The 19,545-nt window shown below is 42.8% G+C and overlaps 1 protein-coding gene across 2 annotated transcripts in view; it reads right to left on the bottom strand.

Moving 5' to 3' along the window:
* TM9SF3 (transmembrane 9 superfamily member 3) overlaps positions 1-19,545 on the bottom strand; it is a 124,843-nt gene that overhangs the window by 28,001 nt on the left and 77,297 nt on the right. For both annotated transcript variants that reach the window (XM_068124571.2, XM_078783339.1), the window contains exons 8-12: positions 18,421-18,515; positions 18,138-18,268; positions 8,508-8,647; positions 2,798-2,866; positions 345-491 (exon numbers count right to left, since the gene is read on the bottom strand). In XM_068124571.2, the coding sequence (XP_067980672.1) occupies positions 345-491; positions 2,798-2,866; positions 8,508-8,647; positions 18,138-18,268; positions 18,421-18,515 (582 nt within the window). The remainder of the gene's footprint in view (positions 1-344; positions 492-2,797; positions 2,867-8,507; positions 8,648-18,137; positions 18,269-18,420; positions 18,516-19,545) is intronic.

The following is a 19,545-nucleotide window of genomic DNA, read 5'->3' as shown; positions in this document are numbered from 1 at the left end:
AGTGCCATTCTAGTTTAATATTACGAGAAGCACCCACCTACAAAAATAAATAAAAACTTTACAATGAATGTAATTACTTTGGGTTGCCATGAACGGAGGAGAAGAAAGATAAAAACAAATGTTCAAATGCACAGTTTACCAAATTTGAGGTTAAGAAAGAACAAATCCACAATTTGGTAGATATTGTCACACGTCAACTGTACGTCGAAATGAAAAGAAGATTTTTTTTAAAGTCTAACCCCTAGTTTGCCCTCCAGATCTACCTTCCTATAGTATTGAGCTGCAGAATGTGCAAAAACGATGGGTAAAAAGCAGGATTTTTATTCAAAATCACATCACCTTACCAACGATAGTCCTCGGCGTTCAGCAGGAAGTAGGTGCAGACAATGGTAACACACACGGTCACAATGCACAAGATGACGAGTACGAGCAACATGAAGCCGTACACGTAATATATCTTGTACGCCCAGAATGACGTGAAGATAAAATACCTGTTGGTGAAACAAATTGTTGCATGTAGATACAAAAGGGCCTAGTCGCAGACAAGAAAAATTGGCACATGGAGCCTGCACCATGAATCAAGCCTGTACCATCTTGATGAAACTAACCAGATCAAGGCCTGAATTAAACAGAATCATGACAGAAGATCAAATGAAAGGAGAAGAAAAATGATCATGTTCACCAGGATGTACCACATTAAGCAAAAAAACAAAAAACAAAAACCCAACAAATATCCCTTAAATGTGCTTATAGTTTTAACAACAGTTACACAGATAGAGACCAAAGCCACATGTTATCAGAAAAATGGCCATTATAGGATTTTGAACAATGTAAGAGATTTGACCTTAGGTCACATCCTGTGCAAATCATCAGCTTGCAACAGACAAACTTGCACCATCCACTCCAACACTCACCCACCTCCCCTCCCCCTTTCAAAACCGCCCCTCACACCCTCTCTAAGCCATGCACATAGTCCTTGCAAACCGGCGCCTTCCTCTTAGGGAGGCAGACAAAGAGCAGCACGGACGCAGGGGCAAAAGCCAAAGGCACATGGGCATGCACGCTCAAGGCTGTCCAAACCAAATGAGCCAGCCACATGGCATAAACAAAACACTATTTCACTTTGTTGTCATCATCATTATTAATATTATTATTCAACAATTATGGTAGCAGAAACTTAAACGAATACAGCTGCTCTACTAGTATTTTTATAAATAATTTGAAGCAAACACATACATGCAAAAAGCTGAAGAGGCAAATCTATTTTATTTCATACATACATGTGGCACAATGTTTACACATTTGATGTTAACAATTTCACACATAAAACAGCCTCCCTACACCCACTCCCCCCCAAAAAGGTCAAAAACTTTTTTAAAGTATTCTTCCTGGAGAAAGTACAAGACCAAATGGGCAATTGGTAAAATGAGCGGTTTTATGCACAATATTAATCAACCAGTAAAAAGCCCGTCAAAAATGACAGGTTGGAACAGTTTATTCGACGGTGCAGCCACGTGAGCATGCCAAAGTCTGAAGCCTCGGTCTAGTGTCTGGTGTGCTTATATCTATATTTACTAGATATCCTACAGACGTAAATGATCACTCGCTATACTCTGCACGCGTTGCACGTCACATGCAGCGAATTTCACCTCCCTGCACCTTGTATTTATTGTTCTGTTTTTTAAATGCTCCTGAACACCGCCCTTGGCACATGGAGTAATATTAATAACTAGCCGAAACCCGTGGAACATCCACGGAAGGGAGGATGTGGTGTATGGATAGAGTGTACCATTATGGATGGCATAGGGGATTTGCTTGTCCGAGTAAGAGTTAGGAAGAAAGATGAGAATGAAGAGTGCGTATATGAACAACGATCGCCGACACCGGCACAAATGCATGCTCTGGATTGTCCACTCAGTGGACGGCTTGCTTTCGCCTTCGCCTGTCCAATCAGCGGACGGCTTGCTTCGCCTTCGCCCAGCAGACGCCAATACAATGGTGTCGTAAGATGGCGTCGTATCGGCAGTTAATCGGATGCTTTTGGGCCCCAACGTCGGCTAATTCAGATTTTTCGAGTATGGCTGTAAGTGATAAACAAAGAGTGCGGTTCGTAGATCGTAAATCCATTAGTGCCGTGGGCATCGGGTCACCGGGTGCGGCGTAAAAGGGATAACAAAGTCGAGTCCTTACGCTATTATTATATAGATCCTGGGCCTCAAGTAATATTACTCTAAGCTGTCTATCCTGGGTTTGAATCTCGACCCAGCTATAAAATGTCATCCCGGTGTTCCGTAACATCCTCTCTTGCATCCCTTCTGTTCTGCCTCTAGGCCTCCTTCTTGTGTTAGGTGGTGGGACATTGTTTCTGTGATGATTCCTGTTAAAAGTTTGTATGTTGTTGGTAGACAGGGTATTGGCCGGTATTTGGAATGAGGAAGGTGTTAATAATGCTCGGTGTAATGCTCGAGCATAGTGAAACGTGTGCGTGTGTGTGCGTGTGCGTGTGCGTGTGCGTGTGCGTGTGCGTGTTTTGCGTATTTTAATCATGTAGTCTATAAATTACATACTTGCAAACCTAAGCGAAAATATTACTCAACAAACTTTAAAACACAATAATTATCAGCAAAGGATTAAAGCACATTCCTCCTTCAAAAAGCAAAGAAACTAAATTTGTTAACGTTTTTAGCTTTCAAGCTAGTAGTCCACAAAACACCGAGAGGTACTTACTACACCTACACTGTACAGTACCTACTGTAGCCTTAAACAATGGGTGCAAAGATTGATTGCAAAAACTCACATCTCAATGAAGATCGAGCCAAAGGGGAGGATTCCACCCAGACAAACAATGACAGCTGGCTCCATAAACCTGGAACAAAACATCCCACAATGTTATAAAAGACAGGAATAGCTATACACTTACTTCATACATCACAGTGAAGGTCTATGCCCAACCTCAGGCCAATCTGATTTGTTCTACAAAAGCTGAAAAACCAAGATGCAGCTTCATGATGTTTTTAAACGTTTGCAACATCATTATAAACTGACAAATGACAACACTAATAAAAAACCTCTTAAGTACCCTAAAGAACATGTATGTAAAGTTTTATTTTCTATGACATTACACTCGAGATCATAGGCACACAGAGCAACTTGGGATATCGTTTCAAAGATGACGTCATCATCTGTATTCGACTGCACAATTTGGTAGCAATACCAAAATGGACAAAATTTATACTTTGAAACGCTATCTTCTTCCGCATGCAGCACATGGCTGTGAGAAAGATCATTGGTGGAAGGGGGCGTGGCTATGCCGCTGAGGCAGTTCTGCCGAGGTCTACAGAAGGAATTTGGAATTTGGTTAGGGTGTTAGCGATAGCTCGCTTACTCTTCACGAAGAACACCGTGGGATCTTTAACATCAACCAACTAATGCTGGCAGATGGGACAGCCAGTTTCACACCCATCCGAGGGACGACACACACATTGCATCGAAGAATCACCCTGCGTGAGACACACCACGACGACAATTTGTAGCTGGGCAGAGTTGCAAACCCAGGCTAGACGGATCAGAGGCAAGTGTGCGTACCTGTGAGCTATCTTGCTGGCCTGCGCTGTGTTTTAAGTTAATGCAACAGACAAATGCAGATGCAAAACAGTAATACAGACTTCATTATGGAGAAGATTCAGTCTGGTAATCAAATATACAAATCTCTCCCAATCTACATTTCAGCTTGGTAACGGTTGATGAACATTTGATGTCCCAAGCCGAGTAAATAGAAACAGCTCCCTCGAGGCATTCTCAAGAGAATCACTTAATAAAATGACCTCTTAAAAACACAACAAAAAAAACAGACAGGATACAACTGTCATATATGTTAAACATATTGCTGGCCTTGCATGTTTGTGTATGGAACTAGATAATTGTATTGCTACGACCAAAATACGAATGATTGTTCACAGGCACCAAAGCTATATTGAACCCAAGTGCAAGCTGCCATGGATGCCATTAATGGCTATCGAAAACAACTAATGACTTGTAGCGCCCTCTTGCGTTGCATGTTGCAGGTGATGGCGCAAGGAGAAAAAACAAAGCCACTCAAGGCACGCATTACACGATTATCCTTGGTTCACAAGGATTGGTTAAAAAATAAATAAATAAATAAATAAACAACAACAAAAAAAAAACAACCTTGGTTGCATTGTACAAAGGTGTCAACATTTTCATGTTTAGCTTTTCAGTCACCATACAATTCTACATTGACAACATTTAAAAACTCCTGGAAAGAAGTTGCATTTGTAACGAAAAGGCAAATGAAAAGTTGCTGATGCACAAAAACAAAAGTTTGTCGATCTCGATTATGCTTTTCTTTTCAAAGATTGCAGTAGGAAGCTTGTTCATCGAGAAGGCAAAGGAAACCGCAAGATGAATCCTGCAAAGACAAGACTATTTCCACTTGGATGGAACGGACAGGAAAAGGGACTTGAAGCATGAACACCGTAATGACCCCTCCCCGCTACCTCCTGGCACAGAATCCTGAGAACCAGTAAAAATGCTGACACCTAATAAGAGACAAGCCATTTCCTTAAAAACAGGACGACATGCAATGGTCAACTTGAAAATGGCAGCCTTCCATCTGCAGTGCATGAGATCAGCTGGAGTACATAGTTAAATAACACGAAAGGGGAGAGGGGCAAGATATGAGTAACAATGGGGAAAAAGGGAAAAGTTTTGGGAAAACAGTTTTTGTTAAGGTTATTAATGGATATGAAATTGATTTTGGAGGGGGTGGGGAGCAGGAAACATAGGGAAGGCCAGTGATGGATGGGCAAGATGGGAAGCTGCAGTCACAAGGAATGCAGAAAACGAATACAAATTGCACTCATTACATTACAAAAAAACAAAGAAGCAAACAGCGCTGTACCTGAACTACGACAAAACATCACCAATGCATTTCATTCAATTTTAGTGCAAGCCTTTAAAAACTTTAATTGGACATGGGATGCATTTGGTTACGATGCATGATATAATACCCATTTCACCTAGGCCTTAGAAGATGAGGATGGGCCTTCTCTCTAAACCACTAAAGTCCCTGTAGGGCTTGTTTGCCAGTGAATGTACTTTGGGGAGAGAATTCCAGGATTTAAATCCCGCTGTGATAAAGGAGTGGCAAAAAAATACATCTTCAGGATGTTGTGCGACTTGAAGTGGAACTTGAAGGTGGTGTGGATTCCCAGCACGACACTAGAATGTGTTCCAAACCCATTTCCCACCATCACAAAAAACGAAATATTGCCGTGTTGAAACGGAGATGCATAAGTTGTTTGGATCAGATTTCTGGGATTATCTTCGAATGAAATGCATGCGTTTGAACAAAAACAAAAAAGTTTAAACCACGGCAAGAAGTGAATGGGCCATAATGAAAATGGCGAGCTCTCGCTGAACGTTATGAAGTGCCATCATTCGGGCCGAGTAAACATTCATAGCACTGCTCCGAGCCACCTTTTTCCTGTAGTTAAGGCTCAAACAACACAATGGCACTGAAAGACAGTGTGCACGTTTCCCCCATGCTGTTATTCAAAGGAAGCTTGGTGCCTTCCTCAAGAAGCCCCACTAAACTGACAAAACTCTTCTAACTCACCCCTTGCCTTATTCCCCTCCCCCCACATGCCTCCCCCACCACCCACCCACCCACCAAATTGAGAATACTCCTGCTCAGAACTTAAGCTCATTCATAGATTTGTGATGGCACCTTGGTTGTTTGGGAGAGCTACAGTGATAAATTTACCTGCTTTGCAAACACGACTGGAAATCTTGCTGGATGCCTCCATGTTTGCCTTGGTAACAACACATCATCAATCTGAAGCAGAAAACTTCCAAAAGCTGAATTTGGTTTTTCCATCACAAGAGTGGAAGAATCGTAATCAATAAGCTTCAGCTCCTGTTTTTCTATAAAGCAAATACAGTCGTCGCCAAAAATATTGGCACCCTTGCACTTTTTAAAAATAACTCACAATTTTCTCTAAAAATAAGTTGAAATTGACAAAAGTATTTGGTCTCCCCAATTCTTTATTTCACTGTTAATATTACAAAACCTTTGTTTTTGATTTTGAACTTAATACATCCTTTTAAATCAGAAAATAAAAAGAAATGGCATTGACAAAATTATTGACACCCTAGACGTAATATTTGGTAGCACAGCCATTGGACCAAATAACTGCAGTCAAGCGCTTCCTATAGCCATGAATGAGCTTCCTACGCCTCTCTACTGGCAGTTTGCCCCACTCTTCTTGTGCAAACTGCTCCAGTTCTCCCAGATTTGAAGGGTGCCTTCTCCCAACTACTGTTTCCAGACCTCCCCACAGGTGGTCAATGGGATTTAGATCTTGACTCATTGCTGGCCACTTCAGAACAGTCCAGCATTTTGTCTTGAACCATTCCTGGGTGCTTTTTGAAGTGTTTGGGGTCATTGTCCTGCTTCAAGACCCAGCTTTCTGACACTGGTTCAACATTGCACTCCAAAATGCCTTGGTAATCTCCTGATTTCATGATGCCATGCACACATTCAAGGCGCCCAGTGCCAAAGGCAGCACAGCAACCCCAAAACATCACTGAACCTCCTCAATGTTTGACTGTAGGGAAGGTGTTCTTTTCTTTGAAGGTTTTATTTTGTTTTCTGTAAACATAGAGATGATGTGCTTTACGAAAAAGCTCTAAGTTGGTCTCATCTGTCCATAGGACATGCTCACGGAAGGATTTTGGCTTGTTCAGGTGTGTTTTGGCAAACTCCAGCCAGGCTTTCTTATGTCTCCCTTTCAGCATTGGGTCTCCCACCATAGAACCCCCTTTCATCGAGTTGGCGACGGATGGTGTGAGTTGAAACTGTCGTACCTTGTGTCTGAAGGTCAGCTTGAATCTGTTTGGCAGTTGATCGAGGTGCTTTCTCCACCATTCAAACAATCCTTCGCTGCAATCTTCGATCAAGTTTTCTCTTGCAGCATGTCCAGGGAGGTTGGCTACAGTGCCATGGGCCTTAAACTTCCTGATAACATTGCGCACGGTGGACACTGGAACATCAAGGTCTCTGGAGATGGACTTGTAGCAATGACATTGTCCATGGTTGGCTACAATCTTGTGTCTGACCTCCTCCGACAATTCTCTGGTTTACTTTCTTTTCTCCATGCTCATTGAGGTGCACACAGTGACACAAAACAGCAGAATGACTCCTTTTCTCCATTCAAACTGGTTCAATGAGTGATTTTTATATTGCAGGCACCTGCAACTCACCATAGGTGTGTTCAATTTCAAAGTAAAGGAGAATCACCTGCTTGAAATCTAATTATTTCTAACAACTTCTAAAAGGTGCCAATAATATTGTCCGGGTCATTTTAGGATTTCTGTGTGGAATAAGTTAAGATTTAGTAATTCTTTCAACTTTTTTTGTTTTTTGTTCCACTGCAAACCAAAGAAATACATATGTGGATACCAAAAGATTTTTTAATTTTTACCAATTTTCAGGAAGAAATGGTGCATTATTTGAAAAAAGTGCAAGGGTGCCAATATTTTTGGCCACAACTGTACTAACCACTCTCCTGAAAACAAAAACTTCGTTATCAATGGTATAAGATGGTCTTATCACAGGTAAAAGGAAGTTCCTACATATAACACGTTAAAGAGGAGGGAGGAGGCAACTTTGAGAAGGGTATGGCGAGAAGAGATGAGAGCGGGATAAAAAGAAGGATATGGGAAGATGAGGAAGAAAAGGAAAATTATATTTTGACGAGAGATCACAAGAGGAAAGTGGATGTTTGAGACCAAGAGGGAAAAGTTGGAAGGTAGGGGGAAAATAGTTAAATTGCCACCATTTTGGATATATAATGTGTTGATAGCCCATATAGAACAAGCATTCTGAGTATTGCGCTGCAATACATGTCCCCTACCGGCAGTCTGTCGTCCGGAAAACTGTTGGGGAAATTACCAAAGTTCAAAGTGCCATAACTTTGTCAAAAATGATCGAAACGTCGTGAAGTTCGAACTTGATCTGTAACTTATCATGGGGAAACCATGTACCAAGGTTTGAAATCATTAGCATTAAGAGTGTAGAAAAAAAGTCCGGAAAACTGTTCTTTGCATGATGGACAGACAGACTGACAGACAGACGGAGGGACAGAGTGCAAACCTATAGTCCCCTCCGGTGTACACCAGTAGGGGACTAATAAGCTGATAGCCATATAGAATATGGATTCTATATAGATACATCATACAGGGAACATTTCTAAGATTCATTACCGGAAATATTTTAAACAAACAAAAAAAAATACCCGAGGACCTAGCTGCCCGAGCATGTTAGCGTTTTGTTTTCATCGTCAAAACAAAGGTTGTTCCCTGATGGCAGAATCCTGTTATAAATCCTGAGTTATCAACAACGTTACAACAGAACGCGGCCTATAGAAGGGTCACAAATCACAGCCGGTCAGGTTATTCAGCGGACATATATTCCTTAACCTCACCATTTCTTCTCAGGGATCGGCCGAGGAACAGCGTTGACACGGCAAGGAAAGTTGGGCTGCCCTGCGAGGTTCCTGCCCAGGATTGTACCCACCAGGTTAAGTGGCAATATCACAAAAAAGCAGATGCAAGCAACCGCCACCTATTAAAGATAAATACAAAATATGTGCAGCTTAGAAAGAGAAAGAGAGCTCAAAAAGAAGCAATGTTAAGCAGATTGTCAAAATAACTGTCAGTTGGCACGTAACATCCGCTGCTATAAACACACACCATGTCTTGCAGGCAAAATCCTTTACAATAATAAATGCAGAGCGATTAAATATATTTGGTACTAAACTTTCAATACGCTTATAAAGACAACTGTCTTTATTAATCGCATACCAGTTTCACCGGAAGGGACTAGAAGTATGCTCTCCATCTATCCGCCCCACCTGTGCTTTTCAAAACTTTTTCCCCATACCCTCTAACATATTCAACTGAAACTTGGTACATGGCATTATTATGACAAGTTACAGAACAACTCTTATCACCATCTCTTATCTTCCCCAATCCAAAACCTTGATCGTTTCTACCCTCGTTAATTCACCCGAGATCCACTTTTTTGAAATACCGACTTCTTTCCTGAAAGTCCGAGCAGTGTCCATGTGTTTTAAACCTCTACTACCCCAAGTCAGCTTGAAACTGTTTGGCAGTTGATCGAGGTATTTTCTCCACCATTCTAACAATCCCTCCCTGCAATCTTCGATACCACCCCACCCCCCCCCCCCCCCCACCCACACCTTCCCATGCCTCCTCCCCCCAAGCCCTCTCCCTCCCACAGATCTCCCGATGTCCCTGTTCTCTGCTGTCGTACGTTTGTGCTTCCCTCTCTCTCCCCATCTTGTCTCCCACTCACTTTATTGTGTTTTGTATGTCGGTTTTTTTTTGTGATTAATATTAGCTCTTACATGAGCCGCGATCTTGTATACAAAAAAAAAATAAAAAAAAAAATTCGAGTTTGAGGTCGTTTCGTAAATTTTTCAGTTATGCCTTTTTTGGACTTATAAAATATTACATCGGGAGGGACATGCATTGCAAAGCAATTCTCACTCTTGTTATGGTAGCATCTGCCTTTCACACAATTTTAAGTAATAAATGAATAAAAACAAAGCAATCGATCAGGTGAGAATACAGAGAACATTTCTAAGTAAAACTGAACGATTCAAGAAAAACAGCGACACAACCGGCTGCAAAATAATCACAATTTATTTTTGCGGTTAAATTAACTTGCAGGATGTGGGCAGTCCTCCACACAAGCAATATTTAATTATTATTATCCCAAGTTGCCCTGAAAACATGGTAGTGGGCAACGTTTAAACTGCTAGAATCCTCAGGGTGTTTTTTTGGCGGTAACACTTGGTAAGGCATTCCAGGATTTTGATGCAGCTATGAAGGAGCGGCAACATACTCGTACACCAAAGTCAGGATGTTAGCACACCATTAAAGCAGTATGCTTCTCAGCATTACGTTACTTGTGGTTCTTGCAGTTACCAGTTGTCGTACTGTGAGGAATTGCTTGAGCCTGGAGGTAAAGGTTCTAATACATATGGGATATACTACACATGTCAGACACAGATCAACAGTGACAAAGGATAAAAGTTTGCTTGAGATGATAGTGAGCCAATTGCGTGGGCAGCTCGGCTCTCGGTGCAGTTGGGCTTCCCTTCCCAGGTGTTGTTTACGGTGCTCCCAACCAAGCAAATGGTGACTTTTTCATCACATTCCTTGAACATGTTCGAGAGCTCTTGAGTGTTCAGACGGTTGCTATATATCATAGTGCACAACCTCTGGACAGCTCTTGTAGCCAGTGCCTTTGTGGTTGGCACAGTTGAGCTTCTGGATCAATGGTGAGCTACTGGATCAATAGTGAACTCCCAGAGGATGGTTACACCCAAAGTACCAACCAAACACTGTGGTGTGATGTTTAAAGCGTCCACTCCGAGTCTGAGAGGTCAACGGTTCAAACCCAACCCCGACCGAGTCGTATCAAAGACTTCAAAGATGGTTTGTGCTGCTTCCTTGTTTGATGTTCAGCATTTTAAAATGACAGAGCATGGACAAACCATAGGTTGGCAATGATTGCACATGCTTGATGGGTCAAATCACATCCACTGTATTGAAGTTCCTGGTAAGGGATCGGCTCCCAAACTGCTTTGTCCATGACCCAAAATTTGAAATCACAAATTTTAAACTGATACCTACGTACAATGAAAATTGTCATAGAAAACACTTTTGATGTGAAAACACCTCTCAAAACCAGATTAGTGAAAAGTTAGCAAGTTGCCAACGTTTGAATATGGTTACATCACTAAGATCAAGTGGCACGTAGTCATCCGTGACCTATCAGAAGGCCCTCACGACCCAAGTTCAGGTCACGACCCTGGGTTTAGGAATCCCTGTTGTAAGGGAATTCACATTTATTAGTCAAGCATCCGGCTGGAATTTCTCATAAAAATATTGCCAGACAGCTCTCAAGTAGAAATGCAACTTTGGCACTTTTCCACTGAAACCTATTTTTTATGTCTTTATATGTTTGAGGCTCACTGAAAAGAAAGGTGATTGAGAGTATGAACTGACAGTGGGGCAACAGTTCCACACTAACTACAAAGGAATAAACAAACCAACAGAAAAGGGGACAGAGAGAGAAAGAGAGTGGAGGAAACAGCAACCTGCAAGTAAGAGGGTTCGGCAAGGTCGGGTCACAATTGGGTTAACAATGATTGTGAGCAAGGATAGATGATGACATAATGGCAGTGCACTGCACAATGAAACCATTAAGAGAAGAGTGGGATACAACAGCCAGGAGAATAGAGGAACAAAAGTCTAAGTCAGCCTGGGATTTGGGAGTTTAACCAGGAGGTGGTTACTAGTAGTACACGTGCATCCTTAAGTTACTGGTGATGGCCAGAGGGTGAGAGACCAGAGGAGATGCGGTGAGAAGCAGAGGCCTTTGAGGTCAGTGAAGCAAACCTGGTGCTTCGGCTTCATCGCTGGAGATTCACCAGCCTCGTTGAAGCTTTGGATGCGATGCTCAGTGGTGAAATGGTTAGATAGATGCAAAGCTGGGGAACCAGCCCATAGAGGAGAGAGTGATGGACAACAGCCTGGTAGGGTGTGAGTAGTTGTTATTTTCCAAGGAAAGACATGCAGCAACTGTCTGCAGCTGGCTTTGGAGGCAAGCTTTGGTCAGCAAAGGAAAGTTCATGGCTGGTGTAAGGCCTTGAAATTCAAGAGACTGAAACTCTTCCAGTGGCTGACCATGGAAATAAATGAGTGGATTCATTTGACAATCCATCTGGAGTGACTGGGGAAGAAAGACACTTTCCATTTACCAGAACAGCTATGAATAAATTCCAGATCAGAAGAGGGCAATGTGGCTGCTATTCGCATGTCAATGTGACGTCTGCAAACGGGTACTGTATGAACCAATGTAGATTCGTCTGCAAAAGTTTCTAGAGTATGAGGGAAGACCAGGTAGATGGTCCTGATCACTTGGTTTAGATTTAGGGCCTCCAACCATTGCTGAGAGTTTAGCAGCATGTCCAGACTTGTTTAACAGACAACATCCAAACTTAAATTCAGAGATCAGACCCTTTGAAACGAAGACAGACGTCAACAGCAGTAAGGATGAATTCCATGACTTCGCTCCTCTATTTTCTAACAAAACAAAATCTTCCAACATTAACACTTTCCACATTTTACTTGAAAACCACAGCTACTGTCTCACCTCGTCAAACATTGTTCAAGATATGTTGAACGACTCACTGGGATTGACACAATCTGTCAATTTCCCGACCCGGATCTCAGCCAATGGAGTATCTTCTCTTCTAGACTTGGTTATGACAAACTTCCCTGCTAATGTCTGCTGCTCTTCTTCTGCTCCAATCGGTTCTTCTGATCATGTGCTTGTCAAAGTGGACATCTCTCTGGCCATTCTCAGAGAGCCTCCTCAGCGTCGACGAGTCTGGCATTTCACTCAGGCCGACTGGGACGGTCTTCAAGCAGCCATCAATCGTCTGGATTGGTCTCCCATCTCCACTGCCTCTGACATCAATTCTTCCTGGGAATTCTTCCAAAGCAAACTGATCTCTCTCATGCACAGATTTATCCCATCTCGCCTTCAGTTGTCTTACCCTTCCTCCCGTCCATGGTACACTGAATCTTGTGGTGAGGCAGTTGCCCTGAAACAACTTGCCTTTGCCTCTTGGAAGGCTAATCCAACTGAAGGCAATCTCAGTTCCTTCCACCAAGCTCGGAACAAGTGTGTGTCTACCCTCAGGAGTGCCAGGAAGCACTATCTCTCCTCACTCAAGAATGAACTCTCAAACCTGTCTCCTTCCTCCAAATCCTGGTGGCGTCTGGTCAAATCCGTTTCTGGTGTTTGTTCCCCCTCCATCCCCTCCCTTACCTCAAATGGCCACACAGTTGACATCGCACGTGACAAAGCCGAATGCCTCAACTCTGTGTTTGCCTCAAAATCCTTAGTCCCAAACCCATATCTCTCTGTTCCCACCTTTCCCAGTCGAACCCAACTGCTCCTGGACTCTGTGTCCTTCTGTCCTGACAAGGTGGAGGAGTTTTTGTCAAACCTCGACTCTGATTCTGCAACTGGACCAGACGGCATCAGCCCACGGGTCCTAAAATCCTGCTCTGCCGCTCGGTCTCACCCTCTCTCTGTTCTTTTCACCCTATCTTTTGCTCAAGGTCATCTGCCAGCATCCTGGAAATCAGCTAACATTACCGCTTTACACAAAAAAGGTGCAAAAACAGATCCTTGCAACTACAGACCAATCAGCCTGCTCCCAATTATCAGCAAAGTCATGGAATCCATCATTGCTTCGGATATGAAATCTTTCCTCTTCTCCAATGGCTTGATCTCTGATCATCAATTTGGTTTCAGACCAGGTCACTCTACTCTGGACATGCTGCTTCTGCTGTCTCAACAATGGATGGAGGTCCTCAATGCCAAACAGGAAATCAGAGCTGTCTCCCTTGACATATCACGTGCCTTCGATACGGTCTGGCACCCAGCTCTGCTCACCAAACTCTCCTCCTATGGTATCCATGGAAATCTCCATGCATGGCTTGCGGACTTCCTCTCTGGTCGTAGTCAACGTGTGGCCCTGAATGGATTTCTCTCATCTCCCCTTCCTGTTCAGGCTGGAGTTCCCCAAGGCAGTGTGCTGGGCCCAGTGCTTTTTCTGGTCTTTATCAATGATCTCTCCGACTCTCTGGAAAATCCTCTCTATCTCTTTGCTGATGACTCCACTCTCTGCCGCTCCATTCCTCTTCCCTCAGATCCGCAGTCTGCAGCCTCCTCACTCTCTGAAGACCTGGACAAAATCACAGACTGGTCAAACAAGTGGAACATGTCTTTCAATCCTGACAAATCTCACTCTCTTACTATGTCTCTCCGAAAAGATCGACTGGACAACCCTCCCATCTACTTTCTCAACAATCCTCTCCAAGAAGTTCTGTCGCTCAAGCTTTTGGGTCTCACTATCTGCCATGATCTTTCTTGGGAAAACCACATTTCCAAGCTGGCCTCCAAAGCCAGTCGCCGACTGGGCATCCTCCGTCGTGCGAAGTCCTTCCTCGGCACATCTGAGCTCCTCACCACATACAAGGCTTTCATCCGCAGCTCAATGGAATACTGTTCTCCCCTATGGGCTGGTGCTCCTGCCTCACACCTTGCTCGGCTTCACGCTGTTGAATCCAAAGCTTTCAAAATCATTGGAATCTCCCGCGATGAAGCTATCTCTGAGGGCCTTTCACTCACTCACCGCAGGCAGGTAGGTGGTCTTTCTGTCTTCTACCGACTCCTCTCCGGCCTTGCTCCCCCAGCTCTCTCTGTGCTCTGTCCCCCAAATATTCCTACAGGTCGCACAAAATCTGCCAGCAACCCTCTGATGGTTAAACTGCCGAAATCTCGGCTCTCTGCTCACCTTCACTCTTTCATTCCTCTTTTCTCCCGCCTCTGGAACAAACTCCCACACTCCCTTCAATCCCACTCCTCCCGCACTCTTTAAACAGCTGTTTTTAAAACTTTACAGGTCTTTACAGTAAACAGGTCTTTAAAACAGCTGTTCACCACCATCTCTTATCTTCCCCCATCCAAAACCTTGATCTTTTCTACCCCCACTAATTCACCCCAGATCCACCTTGTTTGAAATTCCAACTTCCTTCCTGGAAGTCCTGGCAGTGTCCATATGTTTATACCTCTCCCACTGCCCCCTTCCCACGCCCCCCCCCCCCCCAAAGCCCTCGCCCTCTCTCAGATCTCTCGATGTCTCCATGTCTCTCGGTCCCTGCTCTCAAATGTTGTGTTTGTGTCCTTCCCCCTCTCTCCCCATCTTGTCTACCGCTCCCGATGTTATTTGTTGTATGTGTCTGTTTGTCTTTCTGTGTGATTAATGTTCGCTCTTTCACGAGCCTCGATCTTGTATACAAAAAAAAAAAAAAAAAAAAAAAAAAAATTGTAAAATCCTAAACAGTCTATTAATTCTACAGTATATCTTAAGTATACCAGCATGAAACCATGCACAACTACAATGGCACTCGGTACAGCACAAACCTCTGCCAGGCTGAACAGTTTACGTTTTGTATCCCACTGATAGGCTGGATCTAGATCCGGACCTGAACCAAAATGGAATCAACTTGTTCTTCTCACCTACCCAACTCACCCACCAAGCAGTCACAACTTGTCCACAACTTTGTGATATCGTGCTATATATCGTTTTTGGCCCCATCTCTAAATGGTGAAGAATCCCTTATAAATTTTTGATAGGATCCAGATCCAGGTCCTCAATAAAATCCAATCAATTAGTCCTCGTCACACACCCAACCTGTCCACAAAGTTTCATCCGAATCCATCCCTCCGAATCAATCCATCATTTTTGGCCCTATCTCTCAATGGTGAAGAATCGCTTAAACTAGAAAGGCACTTATTGACGTCGCGACGTTGAACGATATGCCGCTGCCCAAATTATTACATCATTATTCATACTTTCACCAAGTTTGATTTAAATCCCTTCAGCTGTTCTCAAGTATCACATTTTTACCTGACATGACCTCTAACCTTTGATGCCAAAATCTAATCAGTACATCTTTTCATCACAATATATACAGGGTGTTTCAAAAAAGTGGCCTATTTGAACGTTTGATGGTATAAACATAGGGGCAATACCCCTGGCGCTCACCTGGTAGAATAAACAGTATACTGCACCGACTAAGGGTATTTTAAACCAATTTCAATGGTTGCGAGAAGACAGGGCAGCATGTAGAATCATACGAACATAATCATAAAACTTTAAACAAACAAACAAAAAAATACCTATTTTTGGGGGAAACTCCCCCCCCCCCCCCCCCCCCCATGAAGGTGGGTGATGAAGGGGGATGATGAAGGGGGGTGATGAAGGTACAGCATGGATGATGAAGGTTATGGTCAAGTTTCATCAAAATAGTTTGAGGAAAAAGCAAATTCCTATTTTGGGGGGTCAAACCTGGATCCACTTTGCCCCCGGTAAACCCCCTTAGACCTCGATTTTTTTCGTTCCCGGTAAGCTAAAGATTCGTTCCAGGTGAGCAAAAAATCTAATGGATTGAAATCCAGGCTGTGGGGTGCCCAGTCATGCGCTGTGCCCAGGCTGATGACACAGTTTCCAAACAGATGGTGGAGCAAGTCGATGGTTTCACCTGCAGTGGTGGTGGGGGCACCGTCCAGCATGAAGTCTGAGTTGGTTTGGAGACAGTAGTTGAGTGAGATCAGTGTGAATCAGCGCAAGACCTTGTGGTACCGCTCACCAGACTCTCCTCGTCTTAACATTGGCATCCTTGAACTAATACGGTCCCAGCATATCCTATCTGACATTCAATGCACAGAAGCAAGTGGACTTGGGGGCCCTTGATAGACATCTCAGACACCTCCTCAGGAGGCTCAGTCCTGAAGATGTTGTTGTGATTGTTGAGAGCCCATTCAAATGGAAGTGTGCTTCATCACTGAACCACAAGGAGTTGATCCAATTTGGGTACCTTTGCATTCAGTCACTGAACCAATCACACGTTGTTGCTCTGCTTGCTATGTCATTCAGTTAGTTTATGATATGATGTAGGGGTAGAGCTTGCGTTCAGAAGTGAGAATGCGCGACACAGATGAGGCTGAGACAGATGAGGCATCCTGAGATTTAGTGGGACTTTCGATAGCAGAATCTCTCAACATCAATGTTCCCTTGGTCCTTGGTAACACTTGGTGGGCGGCCACCGTTGCCTTTATTTTGATTTTTCACTCTTCCATGTGCTTGGAAGTGTTCCACAAACCGCTGAATACTCCCATTGGAAGGTCAATTACGGGTGTACTGCTATGTTGACAGTATCATCAGTGCACTTGCACGTAGGATTTTGTCTCAAATCACAAAGTCACGATTTTCACTTTTAGTTCCACTGTGAACACCATAGTTGACGTCGGGTCCTACTGACTACTTGTTAGAAATGACATACTACCACAACCATAACCTGCGAGAGAGAAGGGTATAGCATTAAAAACAACAGAATACCAGGCTGTACAGAGTCCACTTATTTTTTTAACACCTGTACTTGTAACAAATCTGGTCAAAATCCCATCACTGGTTTACAAGTTAGCACAATAACAGAATTTTTACCTAACGGGACATCTGACCTTTGACCCCATAATTGAATCCCTTGATCATTACATCATTTACCATGACTAGACATACTTGTACCAAGTTTGACTGAGATCACCAGCCATTCTCAACTTATCGCAGTACCGAAAACCTATCACGAACGCACAGAAGAACAAACAATCAGAAAACATCATGCCTTCGGTGACGTCGTCAGCACATGTATAAAAGAGAGAAGTTTGTAGGAATCAGTGAACTTTTACATCTATAAATTTGTGTGCAGCACCTGGCTGCTGGTTGTATCATTGCTCAGCATGGCTATGCCATGGATGCAGTTCTATCGGTCGGAAATTTTGAATTTGGACAGCATACTCGTAACAGTTCACTTACTCTTCGTTGAAAGTACGTGGGATATTACACTGCCAGCAATGAATGCCAGTACAAGTGTCCCCATATTTATATGTCCAATCAGATAAACAGGGCATTTTTAATGCCCTGCCTGCAAAGCACCAGTCCAATAGTTGAAAGTGGTGTCAAGAACATAACCAATGAGTGCACTACCACTGCACCATCCCATTAGACTGTACTTTTTCAAAAATGTAAATGACGTTGGTAGACAATAGACAAATACAGATAATAATATGGATTTTTACCAGGGGGGACCCCGCATCAAAAGCCAAAGGTTCAGATACGAATGCTAAACAAGTCCACACAAAGATGCATCCTATTTCTTGACCATAAAACATACAATGGGAATTTTCACATGATTGGGTAGATACGAGTGTTTAGCTGTATTGGATTTGTATTTTTCAGTTGCATGTTTGGCTCATATAAAAGTAAATTATGGAGACATTTGATGAGCTTCTTAATAGCTTGTCCTTAATTTTTTTTTAACCAACTCTCCATGCTCCAACACTTCAAATAAAGCACTGCTTTGGCCTCTTCAAAGCTGCCTACCATCGTGCCAAAAGGGATGGCTCTGGAAGCTTGGTAATAAATGGCAATGAAGTTGATGAAGAAAGCCACTCCGCAAACCAATGATGGCACCAGAAATGCTCCGATAAACATCTGCTTGATCCATAGGCGGCCTAAAACAGTAAACACATTGCACCAACTCTGAAGGTAGAGAGCAACTTCAGTTGAAACAACATAGAAAGTGGAAAAAAAAAGAAAAAAAAAAAGATTCGATGCAAAATAAAACTTAAAGTAGAGCAAATAAAAAAACATTCAATATCCTTACCTCCTTGCCGAGCATACAGGCTTCCCCCAAAGTAGCCATTTATGGGTGATGTTGCAGCATATACAAATATTGCTGTACTGAGCAGAGAGCCACGTCTGTGTGGAAGAAAGAACAGGTAGGGGAGAGTAGCAAAAAGGCCAGATGGAGTAAATCAAAGTTAAATGCTGTTTAAAGATTTCCATGGTGGAATAATAATAAAGTAAAAAAACAATAATCTATCTATAATTCCAGTAATCTCTGTCTGTACGTTTGTACGTCTGTTTGTCTGTGACCGCTGTTTCTCGACAACCACGGGTCCGATATACTTTTAACTTGCCAGGTATATTGCTGGGGACCCGAGGATGTGCCTTTTCAAGGTTTCATATTAATCGGACAATTACTTACCGAGCTATGTCCAAAAAACGATTCAACCAATCAGAGAGCAGCGAACGATCGCGTGTGCCGGCGTTGCGAATGGACCAAACCATTCCATGTAAATAGAGGGGGGGGTTCTGTGGTCGTTGCGAATGGACGAAACCATTTCATGTAAATAGAGGGGGGGGATTGTCACTGTACTCGCAAGCCGTTCGCCGTTCGCTTTGGCGTTGCGAATGGACCAAACCATTTCATGTAAATAGAGGGGGGGGATATAATTTTAGATAGATATATAGTACGGGCATATATATAGTACGGGCATGCCCTAGTAATAATAATAATAATAATAATAATAATAATAATATATATATACATATATATATATGTATATCTATATATATATATATATATATATATCTGCGCAGCGTCTGTCCTGTGTTGTCCTGTGTTGTCCTGTGTTGTGTTGTCTTGTCACTGAACTACTTTCTCAAACTTTTGTGAAATCGTACCAAACTTCTGGTATGCACATATCTCTCCCGTCGGTATGTCCTAAGGGTATTTGTTTTGAAAAAATTTCCAATTTTTTTTTTTTTTTTTGGGGAATTTTTTTTTTTCAACTTCAATTGTTTATAAAATGTGATATCACGTATATTACAAATACATTTGTGCAAAATAATTGTTTGAATTATGATTGGTTTAAACCATGACAAAACGGCAACTCGGGTACAGTCATTTATCTATATATCTACACATCTGGGCAGTGTCTGTGTT

This window comes from Myxine glutinosa, chromosome 8, assembly GCF_964187855.1.
Source record: "Myxine glutinosa chromosome 8, kmMyxGlut1.1, whole genome shotgun sequence".
In the NCBI taxonomy this organism is placed as follows: Eukaryota; Metazoa; Chordata; class Myxini; order Myxiniformes; family Myxinidae; genus Myxine; species Myxine glutinosa.
Note: the sequence above shows the minus strand (reverse complement) of the source record. Positions and strands in the feature narration are given on the sequence as shown.